Source organism: Pseudopipra pipra, chromosome 1 (assembly GCF_036250125.1).
Source record: "Pseudopipra pipra isolate bDixPip1 chromosome 1, bDixPip1.hap1, whole genome shotgun sequence".
Lineage (NCBI taxonomy): Eukaryota > Metazoa > Chordata > Aves > Passeriformes > Pipridae > Pseudopipra > Pseudopipra pipra.
The window spans coordinates 137,260,124-137,285,216 of NC_087549.1; the positions used below are offsets into that span (position 1 = coordinate 137,260,124).

Here is a 25,093-nt window from a genome sequence, read left to right on the forward strand (position 1 = left end):
AGACACGTTTTGTTTGCCCTCTCTTGAGTCCTTTCTCTGGATGTGTCTGTCTCTCCACTTTCAGGATGCCTAGAGCAAATATGCTCCGGCCGTTGAGTGCTTGACATTAGGTGGGATGAATCCAGGATTAAGTTCAGGATTAAGCCTTTAAGTATTAAATTTTTGAAGAGTACTAATGATTCCTATCATAACTGAATGGAACCGCAGTGAGAGCTTTTGTAGGGATCTGTGCAAACTTTCATGAAATTAAATATTTTAATGAATGGTCCACAAAAGCAGTAACAATAAACCCAAAGCCCATTAAAAAAACCCGCTTCAGAGGAAACTAAGCTTGTGTAGTGGTACATAGTGCTGAGGACAAGGCTTGGTAAACTGGAACCATTTAAAAGAAATGCACTGTGGCATAACCACATGCAGTTACACACTGATGATGTTATGATGTAAAGTGATAGCTCTATTCTGCTGTACTCTAACCTGGAAAGGATGAATTTTGAAAAATGATTTTTGGGATCATACTGGACAAACACTTCATTGTGGTCTTCTACTGTAGTGGTATTAGAGTGGAAGATGAAGCAGCATTGGAAAAGGGAAGTTAATCTGTTAGTAGTAGTAGTGGATATGCTCCCTGTATTTGAAAAGGACTTGCAAAAAAAACCCAAGCCAAACCAAATGAAAACCAGAAAAGTGTGCAGAAAACACTAAAAAAGATTCATGGGATGGAGAACAAGGTTTTTACAGTAGAGTTTTGGTAGCCTTGCCTTACCTGAAGTAGCATGAAATGTCTCCTGTTGAAGCATCTTGGCATAAAGTAAGTAGCTGTGGAGAAAGGATAAAGACTGTGATCCAAACCATAAGAACTTTAGTAACAACTGGATGTGCGACGGCATTCTCCATCTCCTGATGTCTTCAAGAGTTGAAACCTTTCTGCAAATGATTGGATGAGTCAAACATGAACTACTGGACTCAAGAAGAGGTTGATAACTTGAAATTTGTTGCTGTAGATAATAAAAAAGAAAGACTCAATGACTGAGCCCTTATAGTCTTAAACTACTTTCCTAGAATCATAAGCACTCAACTTATTTTATTTTTAGTTTGACAAAACTGCAACTTTTACTCAGTACAGCCTGAACTGTGTCATGTATTCCTTTTATCCCTTAAATTTGCATGTTTGTTCAAACTGCCTTTTGACTTAGAACATTGAATCTGTTTCTCTTTCTTTAACTATATTTATTAAGATTTATTAAAAATTCTTGCTAGTCTTGATGATGTAAAAATATTACACCACTAGCATGCATTATCTTACAGGGTTTTTTACAGGAAGAGTGTAAATAGAGAAACATTTTCTAACCAGCTGTATCGGTTTCACATTGTCCTTCCCTGGTCTACATTTGTAAAGCTTGTGCTTTTGATTAATGCTACAGGGAATACCACCACTGTGTGCCTGCTTGATAGAAGAACATGAAGATCATATTAAGGCAGCAGCTGCTTGGGCCTTGGGACAGATTGGAAGACACACTGCTGAGCATGCACGTCATGTTGCAGGAGCAAACGTGCTACCCACATTGCTTGATATCTATGTGGACACACGCAGTTCAGAAGATCTTAAAATGAAAGCAAGTATATTTGTAGTATTTGCAGGGTGATTAATTAATTGTAATTAAGAGATTTAAGTGCTTAAACATTACTAAATGCTTTGTGTTTTTATTGATGTTCATCGAGTCACAGATTTCCGGGGTCCAGGGTATCTGGAGGCTGTGTGTCATTTATTAGGACTGGCTGGTTCCTAATGGGTGTGCATATGGTTCATACCAAATCATATGGTACAGCCACTGCAGTCTAGTCCCTTATTTTTTCCCAGTTTAGATGAGAGTTGCATATACTCATAAATGCTATAATTTCTTGTGACTTGTTTCTAATTATCTACTTCTTTTTGCAAGTATAAACTCTTGTAGAAAATATTATAGTTGCTGTAGTGGTGTTTCTTACATTTTTATTATTATAATTATAATAAAACTGTAACAGCTAATCAAAGCCCTGCTCTTGAAAATATGCAACTGTTCATGTTTAGGGCCTTCCTCGTGTGGTAGCTAGTAGAGCTGTAATTTAGTAGTGTATTTTTGAGCAACAGTAAGTGAACCAACTGAAGAGTATAATACAATGGGATATGCTCTCCCATGTTGCACTGTGCCTCTCTACATTCCACTGAAATATTGCATTCCAGATCTGTAAAATAACTTTTCTGTAGTAATTTTCGGTGGTCCCAAAAATACTAAGGCCAAATTAGCTGTACCTGTAATCCTGCCCAAGAAAGTCACTACTGCTTGTAGCAGCCAACATTCAGTTTGTTTTCAGAAACTAAGCACCAATCCACAATTGTTTCACTCTCTCTTTCCCTCCTTGCCTGGACAGTACTGCACTTTGCTATCCCAGAGCAGCAGCTTCTCATAGTAAGCCACTTCTAAAATACAATCTTTTAAAATGTGTTTTGATTTAACTTTCTTATTATATTACATTACTTCAATTTACTTAAAGGGTCTACTCCAGCTTTCATTATAGTCAAAGGAAAATTGCCATTACTTTGACCGTAGATAACATAATATGATGCACTGTGGGGTTTGAGGCTTAATAAATCTAAGTAGGAAATTGATTCTTCATTAAGTGACCTGATAGATATCATAGTTTTTATTCAGAAAATGCTTATTGAAAATTCTGATCAATTTGCTTTTTTAATCAGACTTCAGTGATATATAACATGAATTCTTGTTGTTTTCATTGATGTCTTACTAGAGAAATTTTATTTTGCATTTCAATAGGCTAAAAAAGCCTTAAAGAACATTCTTCAGAAATGCACGCATCTTCCAGCACTTGAACCATTGCTGCATGATGCCCCTCCCAGTATTATGAAACATATTATTGGGCAGTTTAGTAAGGTAAGAAAAGGCTCTGCTTAATGAGTAATATGTTAATTTTTTCCCATTTAGCAAGGAACCTATCTTTCCAAAGATGAAGTCTCTAAAGTTATCAGTTGTTTTCTTTAACAGTTGTTTTCTTTAAGGATCCTCAAGCATTCCCTTCAAAAGCAGTTTGGAGCATCCTGTTCTTTTGTCTGATACAGCTGGATACTGTTTCATCTGGAATCTGCCATAATTCATTCTAAGAGTGGGAAAACAGTTGCTTATAAGCAAGGTGTTTTTTTCTTCCTTGCCTCTTGAGATTAAGTGGAATATTAACTCATGTGCAAATATTTTCACTGAGCCAATGTATCACATAAATCCCAGTCACATCTGTTTTAGATAAAGAACAAGCTGGCTGTACAGGAGTGACTTAAGTCAGGTATTTTACAATAATATAAAGGCTTCACTACTTAACTACCCTCATTAATTTTCAGTCTCAAATAAGTGTAAAAATCCCAAATTTTTTCTCATCTCTCTCGAAGTTTGAAAATTAGTTGTTACTACATTGTTGATTTGAATGCAGCATGTAGAAAGTGATACAATTTAATAAAAATATTTAAAATTATCTAAGTAATTGCTAACTAATCAGGAAATTTGCAATGTCTGCCGTGTTCACCAGCTGTTGGGAATCCTGCTCAGCTATACAATATCTTTTGTGCAATACTCTGCAGTGTAACATGTTAGCAGGGAGTACCTGCTCAGTTGGTGAGATGTTCTTTCTGGAAATGACCAGGTAAAACATTCTTGATACTCAGTTCTGATTCTTACAGATCTAGAAGCACTGCTGTTGGTAGTGCAGATTCCTGATTACATTGCCTTGCCACAGTTAGGTTTGTCCTGTCTTCTTGCTAAGTCTGTATGAAGACTGGAGATTTCCAGAATCGAGTCCTTTTTGCTTCTGCATGCTGACTGGAGCTATTAATGAGCCAAGTGCATAGCAATTGGTTATTTAGGGTATATTTGAATGTTGCTTGCTATTTAAGTGGTTTTGTGCCCTTCATATCAGCAGATGCTTTGTTTTGTTTTTCTTCTTTGTCTGTATGTTATTAAACAAACTATACTTGTTTACTCTTCTGAAGTATACTTTTAAAATCAAGTTCTCTGTAGTAAAAGTATTTTTCTCTCTTGTACCATTGCTTGGGAATTTCCTATTCTTAGAGTTGTGGGGTATTCTGTGGGTTTATTTATAGCACAGTAAAAGCCTTATTTCCAAGCTGTGCTTCAGAGTGGGATGCTATCCATTCTTGGTGCTGGACTGTGTCATTTTAGCATTGGAGTTTCCAGGATCTGTGCTATTCTGTGCTGCCTCGGTTTGGACTGGGGGAAGGGACTGTGTCTCAGAGGTGCTGTCTGTCTTCAGGGCCTCTTCCAAGAGTTTTCTGCTGTCTTATCCAGCCTCGTAGTCACAGTGTGGAGGAGGAAGGCAGGGAAAGGGCCATATCCTGTCTCCTTGCTAGCTCCTCCTTGGCAGTTCTTGTTGTGGAGATATGTGAAAAAAGATGTCTGTTTAGTTCCTACAACAAAAAGATCGTAGTTGTTCCTGACACTTCCATGGAGCATATATTAGGGAGAAGTCTCTGTGCTCTCCTGTTTTTTCTTTACCTGTCTGTTGATTTTGTACAGCCCAGAGGGATGGCGGAAATGAAGGCTGCTTGCCTGTATGCACGGAAGAAATCTTGTCCTTTTCCTTCATCCTTTTAGGCAATCCCTTCCTCATTTGAGGCTCTTGTTTTACTCTGAAATACAGTCAAATTTATGGCCTAATTTGTCTGACCAGTGTTAAAGCTTACAAATGCTTTTGCCCTCATAGTCTGTAACTCTTAGAGTTGGTTTTAAACCCATCTGGTTTTGCTGTAGATGCAGCTGCTGTCTTGCATTATCTTTCTGTCTTTCTGTATTTTTTCCCTTTTTTTTTTTTTAATATTATTGCAGCCCTGTGGGGCTATGGACTACATGCTGTCATTCTCCCTTGCCTGGCCCAGCCCCCACCTTCCTCCTTCCCTCCCTCCCTCCAGTCCTCTGGACAGAGCTGCGTATTGGCATCACTCAGGGAGCACAGAATCTTATTATCTGATCATTTCTGCTTCTCATCCCCTTTGGCTGCAAAAACTTCACGTTTTTGCTTTGTGTGTGTGTGTTTGTAAAAGGCTTCCATGACTACACAGTGTGTTAAAGGATTTTAATATCTAGGAGTTTAATAGTAGCATGTAATGCTTCAAGGCTGCATTGTTCACTTGCAACAATTCTCAGTATTGTTTTCATGCACTAATCTATACTAGATCATTATAATGATATAAAATTCAGCTCTACAATTAAACTGTGGGAATTGACATAAAAGACCTGAATAACTTGGTTTAAGTGGAACAGATGCTGTTGTTATTCCATGTTAGTATTCTGTTTTTATTATCTATTTAATCTCCACGATCTTATTGTCTCTGTAGGAATAATTCAAGAAATATTATTTATGTAAGGATAAATATTCAATTCATTATTTTATATATGTTATGTATTAAAGTACATGTTAAATTATGTTGTAACCATAAAGGGCTGGTTTATGGGGTTTTTTTCCCTGTACAACTGGGTGTTATAATACAGTAGTCATTACAGATGTTGTATCTCTGATTTTCCATTTTCTCTGTCCTCTGAATTAAAAACACATTAGCAATATTTGAGCCTGGTAGCATACAGATTCATTTAAAAGAAAATATTCTTTTTTTTTAATGTACTATTCTGTGTGTAGGTGTTACCACATGACAGTAAAGCACGTCGTCTCTTTGTAACAACCGGTGGACTTAAAAAGGTTCAAGAAATAAAAGCAGATCCTGGGTCACTTCTTCAGGAATATATCAATACTATTAACAATTGCTATCCAGAGGAAATAGTAAGGTAGGGAAAAAGAGATTTAAAAAATTCATACTTATTATTAAATGTTTTCCACAGGAACAACACAAAGGAAGGATTTAAAATAGTAATTTAACTTTTATATGATTTTTTTTTTAATAGAATAGCTTAACATTTGGTTAACTGCCCCAGTGGTAACACAACCCCTAGACACATACATTAGAACACTTTCTCTGTTTGGATTGTATTTGGAATCAAATTTCTTTGTCTGTAAACAAAGCCCAAATAATCAAGCTCTTGCAGGAAAGTGGAAAGAAAACAGTCCTGCACTACCCAGATGAACTCTGAATCCTGCTTCAGTACAACCACTCTCATAATAATAAGTGTTGTGGGAAGTTTATTTTGGTGACTTATTTATGGATTACTTAGGCTCCAGAATACAGGTATTGGTGAACCTTTGGTTGCATCCTTGACTTTCCTAATTGTGTGTCTGAACTAGTGTATTCAGAGGCTCCTTTGAAACTGCCTCTGATGTACAGAGGGTCCAGAGGCTCTGTTGGTCTGCCCACAGCTGCCCTTCCTTCCCAGCCTCATCACGAGGCTTAAGTGTTATATAAAAGGACCATACACCAGCTGTCTGCACCAAGTTGAACTTTGCCCTTAATGAATACAGAAACACTATTAAATAGCTTACAGTCAAAATGTCACCATCCTAAATTGTAATAATGAGAGAAATGCCCTCCTAGATTCTAGATATCCATTTACCAGTCGTTCACTCCATCAACACATCAAAAGGATGTTGTACTCGTGCACTCCCTCTACAGGCTCTGAAAATCTGCATCATCAATTTTAATTACAGCAGCAAAATTCTTCAGCGAATAGTCACTACAAACTAAGTCACACAAAATGAAGCCCTGTTTGTCTCCACAAGGAAGAGACAGTGGCTGTCAAATGGGTAAAGGCAAAATCATAAAGAAATTTTATCCTGCAGCTGGTACTTCAGAGGGAAAGAGGCCATTTGCTTATATTTTTCTGGATATAATTAATGTTTCTTTGTTACAGCTGTTTTTCCCCCTGTAAATGAAAAAATGTTAGTCATCTAGGCTGGGATGTAATTAAGAAAAAGGCCCCTTCGACCATCTCCTGCTTGCCTGTCTGTGCTACTGCCTGATGCTGGTTGTGCCGCCTGAGGCACAGCAGCTATGATAGACTCCAGCTTTGGGTTTGTCCTGCAGACCTGTCATTTTAGGCTATTTGCAGACTGAATATAGTAATGCATTGGAAAGTTAGCTTTACAATCAGACAACTCTTATGAGTTTTAAAAAGAGCTAAATTATGTAGAAACCATCCAGAAAATAAAAATCAACAAGGTAAACAAATCTTCCCTCAATGGAAAACACTGGGGATTTTTACTTGAATATATTGTAGGCATGCATTACATGGAGGTGTGTTCATCTGTCTTTATAGCTGAAGCTTTCAGGGCTCAGAGGTGGCAATTTACATGCCTGCAAAACCAGAAATAAACTGAGATGTATGTTTTTAGAATAATACAGTAATAAATATCAGATACTCTTAACCTGGAAAACAAGAACTAAATGCAACTTTGATGCTTGTGTATTGGAAGCATGTAGTTGGTCCATTGTGGAAAAACAGCTGGATGACAACAGGACAATAATGGCACCATAGAGTCCTACTCTAATGAAAACCTTTTGGATAATCTCCACCCTTGAGTTGGCAATAGAGAGAGAAGGTCATTGTGGTAAATTGTTTTGTTCCAGAATCAATGTCTCTCACATACATGGATGCAGACTTCCCATTAGCTTTGGGGTGTGGGCTTATGTTTGATGAACAGCAGCAGACTATTGTCATCTGGCAGCCTACAGTTCTGTGTAAACTTCTGCTTTTTTATTAAAGGTCATAATTTAAAAAGAACTTAACATCTACATTCCTTAGTAAAGACAATGCTTATGGCAGCTGAACCCGTCTAAAACCTAGCCACTTACCTACATGCCCTAAAAGGAGCTAAAACTATTTCTGAAAACCTAACTTCCAAGTATAAATGGTAATGTAAGTTGAAAAGCAAGCTCTTAAAACATTGTGGGGGAGTAACTGTAGAATTCCTTGACCAGTGTTTAATGCTAGGATTTTTTCTTGATCAGTAGAAATATGCATAGTGTTTCATTACTTTGCACAGAACATGCCTTGTAGTCTAACGCACAAACAAAATGTTTCTCTTTCAGGTTTTATTCCCCTGGATATTCTGAGATACTTCTGGAAAGGGTGGAGAGTTACCAACCAGTTTTATAAACTTCAGTGTTTTATTAGATCTGCATTTCACATTTATGCCTTTATGACTGTAATACAAATACAGCTGTTGAAAGTCTTGCTTGATTCTGAAATCTTCTTCTACTGTTTGAACTACTGAAAGAGCTCAGCAATTCCAGCAAGCTATATTTTGTTCTTTATAAACTTGTTTGTTGCTAAGTTTTTATTCCTTTTTGTTTAACATTACTACCAGATATTGCTGTATATATGAATGGAATTTCATGCAGGGGTGATGATTTATCACAGAAGCTTTTTTAGAATCAGTCATTTCCTTTTCCTTCCACAAGAAAGGTTTGTTATTATCTCATTCAAATTTTAGCCTTCTCAGTACTGTTACCATTTTCCCCTTTTGCCTTTGCATATTGTTTAAAGCTTCCCAAGCTTGATGAGGGGGAAAAAGCTGGCCTCTCTGCGTTTTCTAATTATGGAATTCTTTCTGCACTGAGATATTTCCTACTGCTACTTTTGAGAAAGTAAAGTGATATGATTTTGCATCTCCAAACATGTTTGTAGCAGCTAAATAAAGAAATGATCAGATCTGATGATGATGCAAGGGCTGTGGGGGTCCTGGCATGGTAGGTAATACATCTTCTGCAAAATTCCCCCTAATTAAGCCAAAATTCACTGTAGAGGAAAGAAGCAATACACTGTTTGGTGTGTGTGTGTAGTTGTTCCTCTTGAAAAGGACAGAGTAAACTTCTGTGGGCACAAAAGGAAGGACCCTGGGAGCTTTGGCTCTGTGTGGGTCATCAGCACATTTGTGTGGCTCAGAAGAATTGCTTGACTGCAGGAACGCTGTTCCAAAGTTCTGAGCACATTCAGAGGAAATATGAGGACACTTGAGTCCCACTGATTTGAGTGATGGGACTAAGATGGCTTAGGATTTATCCTTCGAGAGCTGAAATTGCTGCAGAATTGAGTTGAAACATACTTGGAACTTAGTCTTGAAGCTGCAGATCACATTGACGTGGAGGTGTGAGCTCTTGCCTGTCTGTAGAACATCCTGGAACTATTTTTACCTTCTTGTGAATAGTGAAAAGACTTTTACAGTTTACTTACTCCTCTGGGGTATTGCAGAAGCAGGGGACAGCAAACAGCCCTGTAGTCTTCCCTAATATGTAACTGTCATTTACCATTTTTTGTTCTAACCATTTTTTTTCCTTGTATGCAGCAGTTTTGTGTGTTTTGTCTTTTTTTTTTTTTCTTTCTTTTTTTCCCCCAGAAAGTAATAAATAGTGTTTCTGGAATGGGATGCTGAAATACTGGCAGCCATAAGAAAAGACAAAGTTTCTCTCTGCAGGAGAGAAACTTGTCTACTTTCTTAAACATATAACTGAATGAGTTTATCAAACAGGGATAGTCTCTTCTTGTGCAAGACTTGCCAAGACTTATTTTTCAACTTATTAAGTTGAAAATTATTTACAGTGACTTTTCTTTGCCAATTTCTAAGTGACTATTTTCTTTTATTCTTGTTAGCATATTTTTCAACAGTTCACAGAAACATTGGTGGGCTATCTGGTGTTAAGGTTTATTTCTACAGAGGGCTGTGTTCCTGCTGTGAGGTACTTGGTGCTCTCAGCCTCTGCTCTTCAGGAGGAGCAGGAGATGCACAGTACCTTGCTGTATGGAGCCTAACAGAAAGAAATGTTGGTGGCATGAGTGCTGGTATAGAAACCACACTAGCTGGGTTCTTTCCTTAGCCCACATCGAGTGAAGAGCCTTGGAACTGACTAGCTTCTACCAAGTGCCTTTTGTTTTTGGTTGTTATATTCTGACATTATTAACACTAGGACACTAGTAGAAAAACTTAGGTCTCTTAACAAGAGACCTAAGTTGTGGGGGGTTGTGAATTAATACTCAATACTCAATAATTGTTGTAATACTCAAACACATACATTATGGATATTTAAAAATTAAATCTTGTACAATCCCTGAAAGAAAATGTAATAGAAGGGTTTCCAGACAGTCTTGAAGGATCTGAAGCCTTTATTTTCCCTAACAGAGCAGAAATGGTGCAGGGAGCTGAGTGCAGATGGGAGGCAGCAGAGGCATGGAGCTGTGTGTACCCATAGCTGCCTCGTGTGCCTGGGAGCACACCCACACCACACAATGCTAATGTATATGTTTTGTGCAGAGAGAGCAAAGAGGCTTCAGTCCCCTGACAAATGTGCTCCTGCTGTGTCATACTGTGCTACACTGTAAGGATTCCACAGGGTTAAATTTCAATGCCTAAACAATTTGTTCACAGCCTTTTCACAGTCTTTTTCTGATTCCTGACAAAGGAAATGATTGCAAAAGGCAAACCTTCAAAGCAATCTGATTGTGTAGAGCACAGTCTAAATCAGACCTAGCATAAATACATCTTTACACTGGCTGGGCAGTTCTGTCCTAGGCCAGTGGCTGTTTGTCTTCTTGTCACAGGACTCCTGGACAATGCCACATCCCATTAGGTTGTGGCAGTGCAAAGTCCTCTCCTGTGTAGTGTGAAACCCCTTCAGTTGTCCCTTGCTGGCAGGCTGCTTCCCTGCATCGCACATACACTTTGTGGCTGGAGGCTTCCGTGGAGGTACACATCTGCACAAGGCAGATCGAGCTCTTTACAGCAGAATTATTGCTAATTTGTATTTTAGGCTTACTGATGTAACTATGGCAAGAGTTGCTTTTTAGCTGTAGTGTTTCTCAAGGTGTTTCTGCAGTGTTTCTCTTCCATTTCTTCATTTGGCTTAATTCATCATCTAAAACTATGTAATAGCTACTCTGGCAGCCTTCAAATGTGTATAATTTGTCTCAATTTCATATAATAAAATGTAGATTTGCATTTTAATTCGTTCAAATGCTGTCTTCATGGCTAGTTTGTGACTGTGATGCTAAAGATGAACAACAGGCTCATTTTGCAGCTTGGGCCTCACACCCCCTTTGGATGTTTTTCTCAGCTTACCACTCAATGGTGCCTACTTCTGAGCTTAGGACATACAAGCATTTCAAGTAAGAGTCCCTCTCACAGAGGTGGCTTATTAAGACACACAAAGAAAATTAAGCCACTGCTTTGGCAGAAATAAATGTAAGTGGAGACAGCCCTTAAATCATGTTGCCGGTTCCTTTGATTGCAGCGTTGGGACTTTTCAACCCAAGTCTCTAAAGATCTTCTCTGGGGGCCTGAGCCATGATTTTTGTCTACATTACTACAGTTATTATATCTACAGATATAAACCAGGGCCTTGAAAGAACATGTGGATGTGTAAAACTTTTACCATATTTCATTCAGTGGATGGATTAACTGGCCTACAAAAGCTCCATTCTTTATCTGAATGACTGGAAACGTAGAGGATCTGAAAAGGGGAAATTCAAGGAGTTCAACTCTTGTGTATATAATATGTTCTGCATTTCCAGAGGGATTTACCAAGGGATTGCTTTGTCTCATCTGAAGCGATCAATCTGCTGGAGATCTGCATCTTAACAAACAAATGAACAAAATGCTGAAGGAGCTGAATGGAACTGGTGGAGGAAGAAATGAATCTCATTTTGTGAAGTAAAGCATAAAGTTACTGTAATTAGGAAGTGGATAGAGTGTGAGTAGATCTTCAGTGTTCTTGATTTGGTCTAGGGGGTTGTGAATTAGCTTGGCCAAAGGGGACTTTTAGGCATGGAGGATGCCACAGGATAGCCTTTTACTTTGGTATAAACTGGAGTGCTCTGATTTCTGGGTATGTAGGGGTGGCAGACTGTTGTCTCACCAGGTGAGGAATCTATGAAAGCATGCTTGCCTCAATATCTTTCTTAATGGCTGCTTGGTTTCCAGTATCGTGGTTGTTGGAGTTTTAGATCTCCCTATGTGGCCGGGGCAGAAAGGAAATATGGAGTAGGACTGGATTGCAAAGCCAGTGGTTCCACTTCTTGCACTGACATAGGATTGCTTTTATGGTCTTGGATAATTATTACAAATCCCTATGATTCATCATCTTCATCTGTGAAGTATCTGTTATACTCCTTTGTTAACTTACAGAAGTGCTGGGAAAATTAAACTCATATGAGAGATCGATGCAGCAGAACTTAAGTTCTTTATAACTAATACCATATTCAGAAAGGAATATTGTTCAAGAACCTAAAAAAATTTACCTAAGAAATCTTGGAGATGCTGATTTTTAGAATTGGAGTTGAACTAAAAGCCAGCTTATTTTGTGAGTTTCCTTATCTGACACAATTAAAAGGGATTGTGGAGAAAGAGGAAATTATTATGTCTCCTGACTATACTAAAACTATTGATGTCATTTTTGTATAATACTTAACTGATAATATTGATGCTACTATGCTTTATGCTGCAGCCAGCTCTATAATTTAGCTAGTGAAAATACTAATTACATTATTACTGCTGTACTGTATTTCTACATACAGCACAAAAGACTGAATTAGAAAATACGTATAAGCAACACTAAAGCATATTTTGATGAGAATGCTGTTTAACCAGGAAATGGTTTTGTGCTGCCTTTCACAAGAAGTTCCTCTTACTTGCCTTAAACACATTTCATGGATGTATTCCTTCCCACCCGGAGATCTGATCGCAAGGCTCGCTGAGTGCTCAGTGAAGTGCTGAGGGACCATGATTTGTAGAAGAAACCAGTTGTTGCATCAGCAACCTGTGAAGAGGAACAATGCAAAGGTACTAATGTCATCAGCTTAGCATATTTTCACAGAGATTTTGAAAGGCTTGCTTTTTCTTCATAAAAATATGCTTGTTCTTACTTCCAAATTGAGTTAAAGAATAGGTACACAGATTAACATCAGCTATTCTGTATTTTATTCTTTTTCCAGAAACAGTGCGTTAATATAAACAAAGTTTTGATTACTTTTTTGTATCCAAATCAGCAGCAAAACTCTTCATTATCTTGTGACAAGATCTGTGCCCTTTCTCTCAAGGAAAGTTTTGTTTTCAATGATGCAGACTAGTGATGAGTTTTATCCCTGTTGTCTTATTTATAAGTAGGTCTGATGGCCTCTGTACGTGTTCATTTTTCAATATGAGGTCAGTGTTAAAGCCATTATCAGCCTAAAAGGTTGGATTGCTACCAGGATCCAGCCTTTGTTGCCCCACAGTGCTATAAATTATATTACAATCTATTGTTAAAAATTAATAATATGCAACATAGAGTCTGATGGAATCATGTTAATGAGAACACTGAAGCTTCATTGACTTGCAATATCATTAGGGCTCTGAGACAGGTTTATAGCCTTGTGCAAAGTATATTTGTGTTGGTTTAGACACACTATTTATTTGGTTACACCCAGCCAAATGTTTCCTTACTAAATTAAAATAAATGCTGGTTAGTTCAATGAACTACAAAGATATATAGTGTAATTTCAGGTTCTCAAGTCACAGAAAATAGGCCCCAACAATGGAAATCAGTAGAGGATCAAAAATTATGGATATACTGGAGTGAATATGAACAAAGAGTGAAGGGAGTTTACCAAGTTGGGTGCAGTTAATTTTTTGTTAATCAAGGAACGTATAAAATTTGGAAAGAACAGCTCCCACTTGTAGTCTGCCCTGACCTTTATGTAACCCCTCCCTATATAGACATACATACACACTTGCATGCACACACAACCAAAATGTAATCAAAAAAGTCTGCTTTCACAAGACTTGCCTCTGTAAAGTGTCAGTAGGGGCTGGAGGAGAGCAGGTCATTGGCAGCTCCTCTGCTCACTAATGCCAGCTTTATGGCACTAATTTCTGTCAAGGTCAGCAGCACCCCCTGATTTCCACTGAAGTGAGAATCAGGCACTGGATCTGTATCACCTGTGCTCTGAACAGCTCTGCTTCTCGCTAGAAACAGAGGTGATAAAAACAGTTTGCTGCTTTCTTCTCCAAGAGTGCTTCAAATGAGGGAATGGTAGGAAAGTCTTTCTAGAGCTTCTCGGGAATGAATCATGTTCTGTGTTTGAGACCTAGTTCCCAGCCATGCAGGGTGTGGGGTAGAATGGGAGTTTAGAAGAATCAGTAACGTACTGGTGTTGCAAGTCTTAACCTGCTTTGGGAAATGGATATTAAGGAAGCTTCCAAGTTTCCCATCTCCTTTCACGGGTAACACCTCCTTGCTGTAGCTGTCTCTGAGTTTGGTTGTGGGGCTGCTTGTCTCTGCCTCCTGTTCTGGGGACACAGTGGCAGTGCTGCTCATGCCAGCCTAGATTGAATCTTGATTCCTACAGACATTTTTATTTCATGGAAATGGAAAGGAGGATAACTTAAGTGATTCTACATGCAGTTTAACAATATGAAACTTTCTTGCTTTTGGTCACTCCAAAGCAAATCCTCTAACAGTTTATCTGTGAAGGCTAAAAGGTATTGGAGCACACGAGAGACAGGGAAATCTGGTGGTAGGAGGCTGGACAGGGTTAAAGGAGAGCAGGCCTTGTACCTGTGCTGCTTGTATGTTGTCACAACCAGAGAGGTGGAGCTGAAATCAGTCTGTCCTTAATTGCATGGATTAAGACCCCATCCTGCCTTGGAAAAGACACAGTGTACCCATACCCAGAGCATATACCTATAGGGCTGAGAGATTACAGATTCTTCTCCCTGCCTCCATCCCATGTTCTCTTGGCAGCAGTGCACCAACCTTACCTCGCTGGCTCTGGCACAGTGAGGATTTCCACTTCCTCAGGATGTCTCAGGGGTGTTGTTCATTAATGCTTTGAAGTTGAAAACTGCTGTGAGTGCTGTGTTGTTACTGCTCACTAATGCCATCAATGTGTAGCTGACCATAACTCATTTTCCTGTGATAATTCCCGTGGTTAAACTGAAGAAAATGAACTGTTTTGATGACAATGTTTTAAGAAGATGCCATTTCAGAAGCTATAGTTGTGCCTTTTGATATATCACCCTGACCAACATCAAGGGAAACCTGGCTTTCCCCCTGAGGTGTGGAGTTCCAGTTTGGACCATCTCCCCTTATTTTTGTATACTTTTTATGTCAGATGGCCTACTAGTAGCAAAATCTGGTAAAATTTTTGCCAGGAGTTGAATTATCATGAGGTCATGAATCACTATATTAGGCCCAGCACTCCCCCTTCTAAGTTTTTGAAAACCCTGATTTGTGTTTATGCTAATGTAGTCGTGCAATGGGAATGTTTGGTAAAATTGCTGTTTCATTTACAATAGAAGACTGCTTTAGCAGCTGTTTTATAGCAGTTTAACTACTCTGACCTAAATGACTGTTCTTAAGAGATTGAAAAGTAATTGCAAATGTGAAAAAGTCCAGGACTGTCCTCTTTTTTTTTAAACATCTTTGAAATGGCTTTATAAACAATTTGAATTCCTCTGCAGAATTCAGATGAGAGAAGAAAGAATGTCAGCTTACTGGGAATTTTCTCTGACCACCTGAGAAAAATGAGTTTTTCATCCTCTTGAACATCATCTGGAGTTATAATAAAACATGCTCTCAGCTGGATTCCTTCTGTTTGAAAATAGACAGAGCTACATCATTGTACACCTAAAGGAAGGACACAGAACTACAAAAGCAATCTAAAATCTGGATTTTCCCTTCTTCACAGGGACCACAAGTAATTTTCTGTAATCATAATGAAAATTATTTGAATCTTGAAGGAGGGATATACCTCTCCCTTCCCCTCAGTGTGAGCAGTCCAGAGGACCAGGGGTAGAGATCCTTTTATACAGAGCTAAGTCACCTGTTGGGATCATAGGTGTAAAACCCCCTAAGCAATAGCTATTGAAGGAAGTGCAAAAATCCACCAAACTAAAAGGTAATTGGTGAAAATCCACAAGTCAGCTACTAAAATTTCAGCTGAATGTTCATACCGATCTGTGGCAGATGAATGAAATGTGGTGCTAGTGTGTTGGAATCCTGTGGTGATAGACACATGAAGAATAGATAAAAGATGGTTGTTAGTTAACTAGTGCTGCAGACAGGCTGTCCTACTTGTCTGGGGAGCTGGTCCTGAAAACCCTCAGCCAGGCAAAAGCTTTTGTTGATGTGAGAGTGACTGTGCACTGAGGGAAGGTTCCGGGCCTGGGCATATGGCAGTCAGATGACAATGGCACAGCTCCCATGATGTGCTCTGGACTGTGGGATGAGTAGATGACAAAACTCTGCAACTTCACACAAGTGCGGTGTAATTTGAAGCTGTTCTGCAGGGAAACTGTAGGCAGCAAGTACAATTTCTAAGCCTAATATAAATTCCATCCTGTTTAACTGCCACCAGTTCTACTGCTGCAGATGAGCAAACCAAGTGAAAGAACAAAGCAATGGAGAGACTTGATCTGGCTTTGTAATGCAATTGAAAAATTCCCCATTAGAAAAGCATTTGCCATGGCCCCAAGAGCACAGAACTGAGGTCTTTGCTGTCTTCTGTTGGCGTATTGCTGTGCCCTCAGTGGGCAGCTGGTCCATTTCCTTCCTTCCATTTCTTCTGCTGAGCAAAATAGTTGTTCAGTTACTGTCTTCCAGATTTTCTTCACCTTCTCTCTCTCTCTTTCCCCTCCCTTCATTTGTTTTAACTGAAACTCACTGATACACATATCTCCCACATATTTTATCTGTTGGAGAAATGCAGGAATCTCTACTTTAGCTCCGTCCAATGCTTTCCCAGACCTTAGATACTCCCTCTGTTCCTTGATTCCAGGTCATGATGCACTTAAATAATTTGTCCTCTGTTTTTTTTTATTTGGCTAATTACTCTTCACATCTCCTTCAGCCCTTCTGAATTACCACTCCACACATTGCTTGCCATAGTTCACACTCCTTTTGTTTGACTTCCCTTTTTCTAAGGCTAGTTACTGAGTCTTGGTAGGATTGTTACAGCATGTCACAAACAGCTGGTTTTTGCTGTGACAATAGACTGATGTGTGCTCCAAACCAAATGCACAGCCTGCATATTAAATACTTATAGTGTTGTGACAAGCACAACCAAGTTTTTAAATATTAAAAAAAAAATAAGGTGGAGATTCAAAATATGAAATAATTGAAAAGAAACATTCCCAAACTGAGGAGCAGGCATGCTTGAGATGAGACACACTATATCATCTGTGAAGAAAATCTCTAATAAGATCTCTTGCAGTAAAAGACTTTGAGAGAAAAACACCATGGGCCCCATGATGTCCTGTGCATAGGTAATGCCTGCACAGTTCCTGCTGGGCTGTATCCAAGTAAAAGGATCACGAAGCAAATGTAGCCCCACTTACCCAGCAAGACAGGGTGTTCTTATTGTACAGAATTAATTTATTTGTTAAAAAAAATTTTATCAGACAATTATGTCATGATCACACTGAGGGTGTATTTTAACGACAGCTTTAGTTTAGAGCTGTGTGGAGTACACTGCTGCCTTCATCCTTCTCTCCGTGTCTTTCCTCCACCTTTCCATTGCTTTCCCCCATTAATGTTCGATGCACGCTCTAAGGTATGTCTGTCGGTGGGTATTACTTTCACCAGCCTTTCCTTGCAGTAGTATGTCTATAAATGGCAGACAGCATCATTCCTAATTACATGTTGCCCCCAGATGCTCCAAGGGTGATGCTGATGGATTGCTGTGTGGGTGGTGTTGAAGGGACTGGGGGAGGGGAGCTGGGATGCATTTCCTCTAAGTGGTAGCAGAGGTCTCTCTTCGGGCTGGGCTCATCGGTCCTCCCTCGGTAAAGGGAGCTCGGGAATCTCCGAGATCGTGCATCTGGGCGTTGGAAAAGGGGACGCAAGGCTTCAGAGTATGGCCCAAACAAACGGGGAAGCGGAAGGAGCTGGGAGAGACAGAATTCACCCTTTAGCTATCGCTGCAGAAGCCATACAGCACGAAGGGCCGACAGAGTACACAAGCTGCTACATCACGCTTCCCTGATCCCGCTTCCCCAGCGCTTGGTTCCACGCCGGGCGCAGGGCTCAGCGCGCAGCGGGAGCGCGACTGCCCCGCTCCACTCCTGTCGTTAGTGGCATCTCTGACAGGGCCGTGCTGCGTGGATTCGGGTGTCCCTGGCGTGGTCGAGGGCAGACTGGGCTTTGGAATTGAATCTGGCCAGTTTTGGCTGCCAGAAATGTGACTATGGAACTGATCGAGTCACTTGACTTCTGTCAGTCGCCTGCTCTGCGGCCGGGCTATAGAGGAAAGGGGCAGAGCTTCAGCAGCCCCTGCCCATACAAAGGACGGCCCTTCCCTCAGTCCAGGGACGGGCATTCCTGCACCAGCAGGCTGAACAGGGAAATGGAAAGCCGAGTGATCCTGGATTTTAAAAGGGTGCTCACCAAATCCCAGAGAAATCCAGAGAACAGTGAGGAGGTGAAATTAGAGATTTCCAGTCAAGTGTTTGTCACTTTTGCACAGACCTTAACTCTGCAGAGGCTGCTAATTGGGAAGGAGGAAGTGAGAGAGTGCACATGTGCGAAAGCACATCTGCAAGGTCTATTTCCTTCTCTCTTTAACTGTCCCGTGGTCCTTGAAGGGGTTTATATTTAGTGTGCCTAGCAGGTCAGCCTGCCATCTGGGCAGCTACTATGAAAACATGGAGGGAATAGGCAGTATTGGCTTTGAGGACTGAAGCAATGGAACTCCATGGGTTTTTACATCTCAAGCTTAGTGCCAGGCTGGGAATTTTCCACATTACGGCATGCACTGGGACTGGGGTGATGTGCAGAAGCACATTTAAGAACATAGGACACCAACTGCCACATCAGACCAATGGTCCGTCCAGCCTGAGTCTGACAGGAGGCAGTGCTCCCTACAGCGAGCAGGTGAGCCTGGTCATGTTCTGCAGCCCATCCTCTCTCTACTCCCCTAGCATCCCCCGTGGTTGGATTTGAATGATAGAGGCTAATCCTTCTAGTGTCTGCTTATAGACCCATTGCCAACTCACTCAATTTTATGAAGTCTTTCTAGGGTTTCTTGCCTGAAAGACCTTAGAGTCACATACAAACTTAAGGACTTTACTCAACATTTTCAGTACCTGAACAGGAAGGTGTACAGTGAAGTCAGTCCCACCATCAATCCCACAGTGGGGAGATCTTGCTCATGCCTGTTCTCCAACCTGAAAAGTGGCTGTCAGGACTTATCTTTTGCTTCATGTCCTGCCTCCAATTTTCAATCTGTAAAGAGTCTTTCTTTCCATCCCGTGGTGAGTTAGTTTATCTGATAAGCTTTGGTACAGAACCTTGTCAAAAGGTTTTTCAAAATTGGACTGTTCTGTGTCTGCTGCACCCACTCTCTCTCTTTACTGATGCACTCCAAGGACTGTGGTAGGTTGGTGAGACAAGGGTTTCTGTCTGCAGCAGCCACATGCCTCGTTCCCAACTGACCGTGTTTATCCTTGTCTATGGTGACTTTATTTTTTTAGACCCTACTGCCATTAGTAAGGATGGATGGCAAACTTCCTGGTCTGCAATTCCCAGGGCCCCTTCTAAAGTCCTTTTTGTGCCTCTGAGTTGCAATGGCAGCGTGCCAGCCCCTTGGCAGCCTGGTGTTTGCCATGCTGGGCTACCCTCCCCATCCGGGCAGCCGAGACTGAGGAGTGAAGATGAATAATACTCAGGGACAGAGTGGAGCTTTACTCAGGAGTGGAAACCACCATCCAGAGAAATGTCAGTAACTCATTTGTTTTAATTTCAAAACACATTTGCTCAATTTCTGAAATGCGTACTTAGGTACCAGTTATTCTTTCCCTCTCTTCCCTCCACAGGGACAAGGCATTTTACACAGCTCCTCATACAATGGTCGGCAAAATACAGAGAAGATGTATAGAGATTAGGTGATAATACGATTTCTGTCATAGGTCTCATACCTGATATATAATTGCTAATTGGTGGCATATTCCCTACAGTGTGACAGAAATATCTACATTGGCAGTTTATTGGAATAAAGGGGGAAGGGAAAGACTGTAGCTATACTCTGAAATTGTATGGATCAGGATTTAACAGAAGGCATGAGCACAAAAGTGAATCATATAGCTAAATAGACCCTTTGGGCTAGAGAAACACCACTAAGAAAAGTTTTTGGCTCAACTATTAAAAAAGATATTTCTTGCATGACATCTGATGAGGGACAAATGCTGCTAAGGAGTGTCTTAGAGGATCCAGCTCACGAAAGAGACTGCAAGGCAGCAAAGATGTTTCTTGTGCCTGCTCACAAGCAACACAGTTTTGCAGGCAATGCTCTTTACTGATCATCACCAAGAAAGGAAAATACAAAAGCAAAAAAGAAATAACAAACAGTAAATAAAAACTCAGGAGGCAGCAGTAAAATGTCAGTTTTTTGTTGGCCTTGATGTGACTGCTGAGGATCTTTGTTCAGGGAAGAGAAAGTGCCACAGCAGGATGGGAATGCTTGGATTGGATGGGTTGTCATATCTGTCATCATTATAAGCATGGACAGATGATGATGATCTCTCCATTCTGTTTCTAGTTTTTCTTAGTCTCCAGAGATGCTCATCCAGCTGTTTTCACCAGAAAATTTATTCAGCTAATTTGTTCACTTGCCTTTTTTTTTTTCTTACAGTGCTTCTTACCTTCATCAAGATGGTTGCATCTTCTCTGTGCCCACTGCTACTTTAAGCCCTTCCTGTTCCTAGGGATGCTGACTACTTACTTTCCAGTGTCTGGAGGTGTGTTAGTCTTCCTCCTTCACTGGTTTTCAGCTCATCTTTCAGCAACGTGGCATCCCACATTGCTCGAGGAGGGGGCAAGGTGGGGGGAGAAAAACAGGCAGTGACTGGGGGCTGTTTAAGCGAGTCACTTCTCACAGATACAGGCTCTTTCCTCTCCTCTTTTGGCTCCCTCTCTTCTCCCGCCCCTTGGGTACTGGCCCCACTTTTATTTCCTTGCCTGCAGCAGTAGTGTGTCTAAAACCAGGCTGCTGACAGCACAGCTTGTGAGCTCAACTACTGCTGTAAGATTTTGAAGACAAGCAGGTTTCACAAGGCTGCACCTTAAGGGAAAGTATTTCTAGAAGCCAGTTCCTCTCTAGAGTTTTCAGAGAAGGTGTGTATGATCACTGATGCTTTCCAGTCTCAGTTTTTGGTAAGTGAGTTGAAGAAAGGTAGTCTGAGTACCTTTTTTTCCCCCAAATGATAACTAGGATATAGCAATCCTTCCTAATTATGTAGCTCTCTTCACCCTGAGCCTGTCACAGCCTGTGTCTGAGGAGGACCACTTCAAATGAGATTTATGTGCATTTGGTATAATTTGAAACAGACTGAAACTTAATGTTAGGGCATTTCATGACATGCAGAGCCTTAAAATTATGATAGAAGTCATCTGGGGACCTGCATTGGCAGCGTACAACCCTTCTCACTGGAGTTGTTCCTACCTGCTTACCACAGCCTGCAAAACAAACAACCACCCATGCAATTGCAGTGCAGACAAAACGCCCCTGTGATGGACGATGTCCAGGTGTGACCTTTCGCCTGTCACGGTAGCCAAAAATTTTTGCGAGAAGAGTGCGTGGTGGCAGATTATGGGATAATAAAATAAAACAAGATCAATCAGGCGTAGGATTCTGCTGTTAAGAATGTATTAACTATTTTTTAAATACCCAGCTATCTGACAGGGCGGGTCACACCTGAAAGGGAGACAGGTAAAGCCTCAGTTGGCTGAAGCACCTCAGTCCAAAGGGCAGGGTGGTTGCTGGTGGGTGCAGAGCATATCTTCAGTGAGCTGCTACAAGGGATGCAAGAAACTGAGCACACAATCTATTATCAAATACATGGTGGAAACTTGGCATTTCAGCAATGTAATGTGCTTGTTTTTCCGGCAGCATGAGACTAATATACTCCTTTTCTGTGCTTGATGCAGCATCATTCACATCTGAGCAAAATAAATGGGGAAGAAGATGATTTTGGTATTTATTTTTGGCATTGCTAATTTTAGTGCCTCTAAGGAGAGGGATTTTTCCCCTCCCCCTCTTTTTTTTTTTAAGGAAATATAACTAAACACATGAGTCTTAGAATAAAAATTATTGTGAAGGGCAACATCTCTGCTGTTTCTTTGACACTGGCACTTTGATAGCTACTGTACATCCCTTATGTTGTCTGGAATGAAAACCAGCTATCAAACTCTGACACAGTAGAGTTATGAAATCTTTCCAGCTTCTCTGAACCCCTGAAGGGAACCAGGGCTTGTTTAGAGGAAATAAATATAGAAAGACCATGAATGAAACCCTCTTAGTTCAGCACCATCAGTACCAAAGATTACATCTCTAGTCTGTGTGCAAGAGGTTTTAAATCCCAATTTTTGAATCAGTTTCTCTTTTGCAACTCCTTCTATCATTGTAGTAGTTCATAACAAAACAGATCTGTGTATCCAAGGAAAATGGTGGAGAAAGGCTTGTGCTTGGCCTAGCTTCTTTGAAATGCATGCAGACATATTTATTTCCCCTATGATATAGCTCCTATTATGTGCTTTGCATCTTTAAATGTGTGAAGCATGAGGCAGGACCCTGAGATTCAAGACGAAAGAGAGACAGGCTTTGTTTTCTCTCTCATGGAGATTTTGCTTTTGGTTTTTCTTTACCATTATGCTGGCTTGTGGAGAGAGTTAGTAAAACACTGTGTCATGTTTTCCCAGTTTCTTTACATTTTCTGTGCACAAAACGCAAAATGCAGATTTTCCCCCTGCACAGGGAAATGCCAGGAAAGGAAAATGTACAAAACCTGAGTGTGAGAAGCAGCATCTCCTCACTGCCGAGCCTTCTTGCAGCAGACAGGCAGGCTGCACACTTGCGTTGGAAACTGCAAAACAAAGAAAATAAACTCGCAGACACACATTCTGGAGTGCCCAAGGACTATTTCTGCTCCTTGCTAACCTGCCTTGCTAACCACAGTCAGGACAATAACAAAGGCACTGCTGTGTGAAGGCCCCATACACATGACTGCATTTTGCACATGAGGCATTTGCCATTCAGATCGTTTCATTTTTCTACTTGGTTCATCCATATTCTAGAATACTACAAAGTCAGAATACTGTAAAAGTAATTCTTCATCTGTGGTAGATTACTAGTTAAACTGGATGAGTGCTGATCTGATTTTGTAAGTTGTTCCACATGAGCAAGAGGGGGGGCTGCAGCCAGCAAGGATCGAGGCTTGGCTGCACCCACTGGGGGTGGTTTTCCTGCAGGGTGACAGGTTTGGAGCCTTGAGTTTTTCAAGGATAAGTTTCCTTTCCCCTGCTCTTATGTGAGCTTTAGAAGCTGTGTGGTGGCTGCTTTCTGAGAGGAGGTGAGACTGAGGCAAGCCACAGTGAGGGAAGCCACATTAGCATTCAGGTTTGTTTGTATGGTCAGAGGCTTACCCACGCTGTCAGTCCTCATGAGTTCACGAAGACCTTACAGCAATTTGTGGGGAGGCCTCCAGGCTTTTGCATGAGGTGTGGACTGACTGTGGTTGGAGCTGCATTCTTTTTTCCCCATGTATAAGTGACCTCCTTGGAAAATAAACCCCAGGACTCATGTCAGAGGAGTATTCTGCATGCCTTAAATAGTGATACAGCTGCGGTGTGTGTAGCTGTGTGTGTACATGAAATAGCAATGTTCATACCAACATCCTCCCTCAAGAATCCTGTTGCAGGAGGACAGTTATAAATAACTCTTTGGCCACTATAATTGTTCTGCCAGTGGAGGCTGCCAGAGAAATACATTGACTCAGCACATGCCTGAACAAGGTCCTTTCCCAGGCAGCACCTCCCACCGTATAAAAGTCCCTGCAAAGCCGTGTAGGTGCCTGGTGGAGTAGCAAGCCCCATCTGGCTGCTGCTGCAAGCTGGCATAATCCAGCACTGAATCAAAATTAATGTTTGTAAAACATACTGAAGACAAAAAAAGCACTGCTTAGGCACTAGTTAATATTTCTCCAATGCCCCCAGTTATAATTCTATTGTTGCAAGAGCTGCAAGTGCCTTTCCCTGCAGTAGTACTCTAGGTGCTTCTTGTGGAGAAATGGATGTTCTTCTGCCACTCACACAGAGCCACACTGGTCTTTACTGAGCCAGGTAAGATGATCTTGTATGTGGTTGCTGACAAGAGGACCAAAATTTTGCCTCATGCTAATGTTCTTAATGTCTACTTCTCCAATGCCCCTTCTACCTGCCACAGACTTAACAAAGAAAAGTCCCAGGCCCTATACCAGGTAGGAGGCTACAGTACAATTTTTTTGCTGCTGTTCCTGAAAGGATATGAATTCTTTTTGATAATTACACAGGAGACTTTTTTTTCTTATTTTAAAAATTGCCTTCGAAATAATAATTAGGAAGCTGTCATTGTTCTTTTTTTTTCAAAGCAGGTTCTACATGGAGTAAAGAACCCAGAGATGTGATTTGCTTTTTATCACTTGGAGCACCGAAATGGCTATAAGTGAATCTAAATGTAATTTTCTTAAGAAAATCATTCCTCTGTTATACACTTTTATACACTCCTTTTTGCTATACTTCTCAGGGCCTGTTTTACCTGTGTAATTTGAAATTATTCAGGAAAAAACCCTGACTTTTTTGTTTGTACAAATTTCAATTCTGCATTTCTATTCTGCAAATCCTATCTCTGTTTTTTTTACTATTATTAATTCCTACAAGTAATTGTAAAATACTTATTATCTTCAAAATATAACTCTCTAACTTTTCAAGAACCTATTTGAACATACACAGTGTATTCCCCTAACTACATGGCTCCATTTAAATCAGTTCAACAGCCTGGAGATATGTAGGCATACTAGTGTATTATTCTTACATTGTTGTATCTCTTTCCTGAAATGGTGATGGCCTAACATATACTCATGCATCATACCTTTATGTGAGTAAAATTGCATGTGCAGTAAATGTTTTACCAGTATAACTACTTTGGTAAAATTAGATTATACCCTGCCTAATTATAATGAATGAAAACCAGGGTGTAGACCAAGACTCACTAGTTAATTCTTTATTACAGTATGTTTCCAGCTGCAACAGAGTTTAAATATAATATTTTCTCTTGTGGGTTATTTTCATTTTTCCATAATGTCACAG

The 25,093-nt window shown here is 40.4% G+C and overlaps 1 protein-coding gene across 2 annotated transcripts in view; it reads left to right on the top strand.

Moving 5' to 3' along the window:
* Window positions 1-8,180, top strand: part of SPAG6 (sperm associated antigen 6) — a 34,205-nt gene extending 26,025 nt beyond the window's left edge. For both annotated transcript variants that reach the window (XM_064635347.1, XM_064635352.1), the window contains exons 8-11: window positions 1,422-1,613; window positions 2,814-2,930; window positions 5,695-5,840; window positions 8,036-8,180. In XM_064635347.1, the coding sequence (XP_064491417.1) occupies window positions 1,422-1,613; window positions 2,814-2,930; window positions 5,695-5,840; window positions 8,036-8,102 (522 nt within the window). In that variant the 3' untranslated portion in view covers window positions 8,103-8,180. The remainder of the gene's footprint in view (window positions 1-1,421; window positions 1,614-2,813; window positions 2,931-5,694; window positions 5,841-8,035) is intronic.
* Window positions 8,181-25,093: the final 16,913 nt, after the last annotated feature.